The sequence below is a fragment of the Protobothrops mucrosquamatus genome, unplaced genomic scaffold (genome assembly GCF_001527695.2).
Source record: "Protobothrops mucrosquamatus isolate PMUCROS unplaced genomic scaffold, P.Mucros_1.0 scaffold673, whole genome shotgun sequence".
Classification (NCBI taxonomy): Eukaryota; Metazoa; Chordata; class Lepidosauria; order Squamata; family Viperidae; genus Protobothrops; species Protobothrops mucrosquamatus.
In genome coordinates, this window is record NW_015386961.1 from 247,795 (window position 1) to 255,678 (window position 7,884).

General features: G+C 38.9%; 2 protein-coding genes across 2 annotated transcripts in view; one reads left to right on the forward strand and one right to left on the reverse strand.

Annotated features, from left to right (window-relative positions):
• HINT3 (histidine triad nucleotide binding protein 3) overlaps positions 1 to 5,311 on the forward strand; it is a 13,397-nt gene extending 8,086 nt beyond the window's left edge. Inside the window, exons 4-5 of the mRNA XM_015818071.1 lie at positions 34 to 160; positions 4,183 to 5,311. Of these exons, the coding sequence (XP_015673557.1) occupies positions 34 to 160; positions 4,183 to 4,230 (175 nt within the window). The 3' untranslated portion in view covers positions 4,231 to 5,311. The remainder of the gene's footprint in view (positions 1 to 33; positions 161 to 4,182) is intronic.
• Positions 5,305 to 7,370, reverse strand: LOC107289336 (actin-binding Rho-activating protein). Its single transcript, XM_015818073.1, has 2 exons — positions 7,350 to 7,370; positions 5,305 to 6,320 (listed from the first exon to the last, which is right to left on the reverse strand). Exon 2 carries the CDS (start codon positions 6,285 to 6,287, stop codon positions 5,823 to 5,825), a length of 465 nt encoding a protein of 154 aa, XP_015673559.1. The 5' UTR covers positions 6,288 to 6,320; positions 7,350 to 7,370; the 3' UTR covers positions 5,305 to 5,822.
• Positions 7,371 to 7,884: the final 514 nt, after the last annotated feature.

Consider the following 7,884-nt stretch of genomic DNA (forward strand, 5'->3'; position numbering starts at 1 on the left):
TCTGAATTGTTGCTGCCACATTTGTTTTTCCAGGATGGGCTTTCACTGGCCTCCCTTTTGCTCCATAGCTCACTTGCACCTTCATGTCTTGGCTCCAGCTAGTCAGCTGGGATTCTTGTCCCGGATGATATACCGAATCAATTCCTATTGGTTTATTACAGTAAGTGATTTCACTATTAATTGACTTGACTTTTATTGCTGCTGTTAGAAAACGCTATCAAACAGTTTCATGATAAATATGCAGTTTTCCTCCCCCACATTGTTCATTAATGGATACCTGAAGATATTTCATTTACAGCACTCACTGGAATTGAACTGCCATCCTTTATGAATCCACACCAAGGCTATTCCTGATTTAGGCTCCTTAGGAATATTGTAAATTTGTCCTTTTCTTGTACTTTGTGCATTATTTTGAAGGGGAAGATATATTTTGAAGTGTGCTCCCATCTTTAAAGCAGCTGTGCCTTTTCCCAAGGTAACAAGACTACTGTCCACAGTTGCAGCCTGATCCTAGAAAGAGCTGCTGACGAGTAGAACACATGCATTAGAAAGCACCTTTTCTTCTTTCATTCCAACTACTGTAGAGCCACGCTAATTATAATTCCATTTGACTTATTACTTCCCATTGAATTACATCTCAAGTATCCCTCTTAGTTTATCAATGGCTATGTGATAGTTGCTTGTATTTACCAGCATATTTTTAATCTCAGTGATTCAAACTTGTCCAGGAATAAAGTTGCTACCTACATTTAGTCCACCTACAACCTACATATGTTTAGGTGTTTTTCTTTAACATGGTAACTACTTTTAACATATGTAAGAGACACATGGCCTAGGTCACGGGTAGGCAATCTTGGCTCTTTTATGACTCGTGGACTTCAACTCCCAGAATTCCTGAGCCAGCCACGCTGAGGGAAAAGGGAGAGGTTTCCAAGCTGAGCCATGCTGGCTCAGGAATTCTGGGAGTTGAAGTCCACGAGTCATAAAAGAGCCAAGGTTTACTATCCTGGCCTAGGTATTCTAGCTCTGTCTCACTCTCCCCAGTTTTCTCATGTTAAGTTGAAAATTGAAATAAGATTTATACAGTAAAATCTAAATTTAATGGCACACCGGGGGAGGGAATATCTGTTGAAATTTGAAATTTATGTAATTTGAATCAATTTACAAAATTTTTGAATTATGTAATTGATGTAAATCGAGTCCTTTGGAGGAAACTTTGATTTAATAGCCACTAATCTTGACCAAAAAAAATGGTCTGTTGCATCCAAAGACTGCAAAATTATTGAATTTGGCACTGAAATTATCTCCATCCTTCTTCATTATAACTGAGGCAGTGCCAGAATACACCTGACTCTGTGAAGTTAAGCCAGGATGCTCAATAACACAGTAGCCCCCAACCTTTTGGGCACCAGTTCAATGGAGAGAGGTTTTTCCGCGGACTGGAGAGGGCGTGGTTTTGTGTGCTGCCTGTTTGCGTGGCCCGGTTTCTGGCATGCCGCGAACCTGTGCCTGTCCGTGGACTGGGGGTTGGGATCTCTGCAATAACATACTCTTAATTTATATTTAGGGGGGGCGCGATGGCTCAGCGGTTAAAAACGCTGAGCTTGTCAGCTGCAAAGCTGACAGCCTGGGTTTGAGACCCAAGCGCCGTGCAATGGGGTGAAGTCCCGTTACTTGCCCCAGCTCCTGCCCATCTAAAGGTTCAAAAATATGCAAACGCAAGTAGATAAATAGGTAACATTTTGGTGGGAAGATAACAGCATTCCATGTGCACCGGCATGTCATCATGCTGGCCGTGACCACGGAAATGTCTTCAGACAAAGTTGGCTCCCTCAGCTAAAAAATGGAGCTGAGCACAGCCTCCTCTTTGGACATGACTGGAGAAACCTTTACCTTTAATTTATATTTAAATAGACCATTCTAGTCAAATATCTTGTTACAGACCTAGCAGAAAATAAAGAGATGAATTATTAACGAATGACTACAGTTTTACATAAAAATCTTAAATTGGTTTGATGCAACATGCTAAAAATGTAACCCGAGTAATGCAATCTATTTTGAGTGACTTAGGGTGTATAAGGTCAGAGTTTTAATTCATATAGCAAAATGCTAAATTATTTTTCTAAACTATTGTGATATTTTGGGAAATAAAAGCTTTTAGTTCATTTCAGTAGGAGTCAATCGGGCACCCTAGTTTGGTATAGTGCAGGGGTAGGCAACCTTGGCTCTTTTATGACTCGTGGACTTCAACTCCCAGAATTCCTGAGCCAGCATGGCACCAGGCTAGAAACCAGGAGACCGAGAGTTCTAGTTCTGCCTTAGGCACAAAGCCAGTTGGGTGACCTTGGACCAGTCACTCTCTCAGTTCTAAGGAGGCAATGGGAAACCACTTCTAAAAAACCTTGTCAAGAAAACTGCCGGGACTTGTCCGGGCAGTCTCTGAAAATTTGACATGATTGAACAGAAGAAAAATTAAAAACACACACGATAACTTAGTTCAGAAGAATTTATTTAATAACTGAAGGAAAACAAGTCTCACAAAGCAAGAGTGTGAAAAACAAGATTAAGAGCTATTGCATCCCAAATAGCTTGATTGCGTTAGAGAAGTTAAACTGTTCAAAATAAATAAGGTTCTCAAAGATAAACTTTAATGTGAAATAAATACTGTCATAGCATATCTGCATTCCACAGAATACATATCTACGAGGTACCAACATTGAACTTGATCAGTGTTAGCTATTTGTGTTTCTTACTGAAGAAGTCTCATTCAGAAAAATAAATAACCCTAAAAACCTGAAGGAAGAAACATGTTCTTTTAGCTCCAAACTTGTTTTCATCAAACAAAATAACAACTTTTATTTGCAAAATGCTTTTGATTCAGTAGGAAATTTTCATCAGCGAATTAAAGAAAAACTTCCCAATATCATGAGTGCTCTTCTGCATCTTTAAGAAACTTCTCTGTATAGACAGATGACTTTCTAGAGCAGACATGTCAAACACAAGGGCCGGGGGCCAGATGTGGCCCGCGAAGCCATCCTGGAAACAGTGAGGGAACGGCCCCCGCTGCCTTGGCTCTGGCCTAGGCCGGCTGGGAGCCAATGTACAATTTTGTGGTGGCCATCTATGCTGAATTGCATTCAGTCTCAGCTCCACAAGACCGTCTGGAAACACCGAGGAACCAGCCCCTGCCGCGTTGGCCCCAACCCCTGGGTGCATGCTGGGGAGGTATCGCCCTTTATGAGGAATGAAGAAATGCACCATCGCCTGGAAGTGGCCAGCAAATGGCCCTCGCCTACTTCACATATCCGGCTTGATGGGCTCTGCCCTGGTCCCACTCCTTTCTGCCAGAGACCCTCAGATCTGTCCCACTCCTGCCCAGCCCCCCACAGGCATCTTTGACGCGAATTATGTAGAGCTGGCCATGCCCACCCAGTAGGCCACACCCACTCCATCCACGCCCACCCAGTAGGCCCCCCCCGCGGGTAACCGCAATGCTGATGCGGCCCTCAATGAAATTGAGTTTGACACCCCTGTTCTAGAGGAACACTGGAAATAACTCTAGGCAGTGGAGAGAATAGTGTAATCAGCTATCTTTTTGATAGTCAGGGCAGCAGAAATCCGCATTGCATGGTTCCAATAGCAGTACTAAATTCTAGGTTTAACCCCTTTATTCATACTATTTGAGTTCATACTATATCTCATCTACCCTAGAAAGAAAGACGGTGCTGCATTAAGTCTGTAACCTGATTGCCCTTAACAAGGTTAATAAAGGAATACATGTGAATACATTATCCAAACCAGGGTCTTGAAAAATACCAACATTAAATGTTTTTTAAAGGCAAAATCTGCAAGATCCCCAACTCTTTATATTTCATATTTTCCAAAAGATTCAGTAATCTCATAGAGATCCCTTGACTAAGGAAAAAAGGAAACAAGCTGAAAAGAGTTAGTGATCCCTGTCCTAAAGTGCCCAGCTTGTATATGTATGCTGCTTCATTCACTGGGTAGGAATCTGGATTAAGCCCAATGGGTGCTGCTTAATTATACAAATTAGTTCATTCCTGGTTGTCTCAATAGATCTTCTGCTTTGTAAATGTGTTTGGGAACAATCTTATGCTCTTCAACACAATACTGTATAATTTCTGGAAGGTGCTAATAAGCCATGTGTTTCTTCTTAAACAGGCTGAGCAGCTGATGGAACGGCTGAAAGCTGAAAGCACTACAAGTTGAGGGAAACCTGTTCTAAACTACCATCTTTGAATACAGATTAAAGGATTGGATGTAGTTGATAAGATGCTAGACTTTTTGAAAACAACTACTGAATTTGCTGCTATATGGTGTTTGAACTCATTAGCAAACTCTACGTTAAAATTTCTCAGGCAAATATCTGAATGCAAGAACGTATAAGATCACTTATCTGTTCAAATGCAAAGAACCCTTGAAACTTATGAGATGCCATTGAAATTTAATAAATGTATCTGATGTTGACTGTTTTGTCTTAATACAAGGTTTGTGCCTATACAATACACTCCTGATCTTTTTAGTATTGTCTTGGTGCTATATTCTAACACTCCAAGTGTACATGATTTACAGGCACAGAGTGGCCAACAAGCCATGGTCTGAAATACGACTTACATTTGTACTTTCAATGTAAAACTTTAGTTGGTACATTAAACTAGAGTAAGAGAATGTGCTTGAATGTGAACAGTTTTAAATAATTTCAGTATCTTAATGCATGTATTAAGATAGTTAGGGACTAATAGAAAATTTTAAAATCATGCAATAGTTTGGACTTAGGATCTACCATAAAATATCAAATTATTCAATGTGGGTCTTGGATTAAAATTTATGTTTGTCAAGGATGCAGAAATTGTAGATTCCGTAGAATCTGGCATGAAATGACTTCCACATCTTTACTTTTTAAACTATATAGGCAGGTATTTACACAGATTTGTTACAGCAAAATGATTTTAAGCAAGCACTGACATTGTGTGTTTAGCATGCACTAGACTAGTATTCAGGGAATGCCAAATATAATCCATGTTATGTTCTTTATGGATTTAAAACCTATTTTTTATTTATTTAAAACGTAGCATGCATTTATTTTAACATGACTCCTAACTGCTTGTAAAAGTTATTGACAAGATTCATTCAATTTATTGTTAAAGGTGATGGATAAACATGTTTAATCATGTTTAAATGTTAATGTGCTAAAATATAGACTGCTCTGATAATTTATGTGATAGAACTGTGAAACATATAACTTAATGTGTTATAAAAAGGAAACCTTTAATAAAATTGTTACCCATAGACCTCTTGAATATTTTTGGATACAGCTGAATTTCAAAATATTGATTACGTGTGTTACTAGATTTCTTCAAAAAATCCCAATCCAGGGTCAGTCATATTTATAATCCATATACTAGTATACTACTAAAGCAAAGACTTTTCCTCAGCATATACATTTGAAGCTACCAACTCTTAAATATGAAATTTGTAATGTAGTGGAAAATATTATTACTAATTTCAAGCAAGTCTTAATCACCCTCTTACTCATATCTGTGATCCTAATTTTTTTATTAGCATTTGCAATTTGAACAACACATCTCATGAAATGTATTGAGTTGTTTTCAACCATGTATGTTCACTAAATTCCTTTAATAAGTACATATTTCTTATTGCATAATGACCAAGTATTTTAAAACTTATTTCCAGTTTATGTCAATTGATTCCCTATGTTCTAAGCCAGACAGTCACCTTCATGTTTCATGAGCTTTAACACATTTCTGTATTAATCATGAAATAGCTGGATAATCTTTATCTTATTCAAACAAAGTGATAACTACATTATCATCTTTTCCTTGCCAAAGCATTTCACCTTCAAAGTCAACCAGGCCATGCTTCCTTGCTCTTAAGAGGACACCTACTAGTTTATTGGATATAGTCACATACTTATTAAAGAGCTGTTTAAATGTTATTTTCACTTGCCCATCCTGTTCCCTCTTTCCAGTGTTACGTATAATTAAGCATAGTTCTTCCACTTCTTTGCCCATAAGTGTGTGTGCATCTTTTCCTCTCTGCTCAGTTTTGGAGCCTTCAGGTGGTCTCCCATAAGTAGGATCCCCTCTCTCAGTGCGTAAGGTTACTTGGTTGCCATTGCTAAATGGGTTTTGTTGCTGATAAGCCACATGATCCTTGGACCAGCTCTGCCAGTTTCTTGCAAGTTCTCCAACAATGCCGTGACAACTTCTTGCTGCTTCCGTATTCGGTGTTTTGCTTTCTTCCATGTCGTAAACAGCTTTATAAAAAAGAGGAGAGGTCTGGATTTGAAAGATGAAGGCAAGAAAAATAGTTACAACAGAAACTACCAAAACTAATTTGAGTGATATTCTGTAAAAATAAAACAAGTTAATCTTTCAGAAGCCCTAACACTTTTTTACTACTGTTGAATCTAAGGAATCACTATTAAGTTTTGATTACAAAGAACACAATTTGTGCCAGATTGTATACAATGACTCAACAGTCCAATTTCTTTCATAAATGTTATGCTTAATGAAGTGAAAAACAACTAGCCAACTTTTATACAGTAGTTAGATTGGATAATTTATATTAAATTTAATTTATATTAAAAAAGTTAAATCCTGCTTGATTTCCTTCACCAATCAAGACAGAGAGATAGACAGACAGACAAAGGCATCCAGTAGCTGAGGTTAGACTGTAACCTGTGATTTACCACACCTTGTTCAACATCTTAATCACCATATGTCCACCTAGTGATGTTTGCCTGCAGTACAGAAATGGGTTGCAACTGTCTTCAAGGATGTTTTTTGCCCTTCCAATCTAAGATTTTTTTTGGGGGGGGGGAGGTGTTTCCCATCCAAGTCCACCACTCCTTAGGTTTCTGAGATTGACTAAGGCTGGCAACATGCTGCTGGACTCTTGTGGTGACCGATGTGCCATAATACTTTTTAAAGATTTAAAACAGCGTCTAGCTTCATAATCCTTGTGATTCCATCTCTAGCCTTTCCAATTTATTTATTTATTCAATTTGTCTAGCCACCCAACTCAATCAAGTGACTCTGGGTGGCTTACAATTTTAAAATGATAAAACAAACAATTAAAGAGTAAATACATTAAAAAAAAATAACTTTTTCATAATTTCAGGCACAGCTTTAACCCAAATAAGTACAAATCAGGTAAACTCTAAATTGTAAAATCAGTTGTATGGAAGTGGCATTATATATATATTATTATATATTATATATATAATGCCACTTCCATACAACAATATATAAAAAAAACTTATCCCGCTGCGGAATTTCTCTGCAAGAAAGGAGTCAAATCCTTACCTTTGAAGCACCGCAATGTTTTGGCCCTTAGAGGCTTTCAAGCTACAAACATCTTGCTTGGTCTGAAAATAGTTGACCAATCAGAGAAGAGCCACTCCATTATTCCATGCTACAGGGCGGCGCTCCCATCGCACTGCCCACCGCCTTCTTAAGGTGGAACGAGGGTTCAACATTTTAATTGTGTTATGATCCTGTTTCCGGTTACTTATCATTCAAAATAACATGATTTTTTTTGGGGGGGTGGGGGGTGAATGCATTCTTTCTGCTCTGGTGCTGACCGCCGGCACTTCTACGCGCCCAGATCCGCTAAGCCAGGGGTAGGCAACCTTGGCTCTTTTATGACTCGTGGACTTCAACTCCCAGAATTCCTGAGCCAGCCAAGCTGGCTCAGGAATTCTGGGAGTTGAAGTCCACGAGTCATAAAAGAGCCAAGGTTGCCTACCCCTGCGCTAAGCTGATCTCGTTTACGGTGAACCGATATCCCGAGGTTGCAAATTCACCGAGCTGGAAGGAGGGAGCTACCGACTTCTGCTCC

Coding starts and splice junctions, on each gene's coding strand:
- LOC107289336 (XM_015818073.1), bottom strand. CDS start 6,287: ATGGAAGAAAGCAAAACACCGAATACGGAAGCAGCAAGAAGTTGTCAC.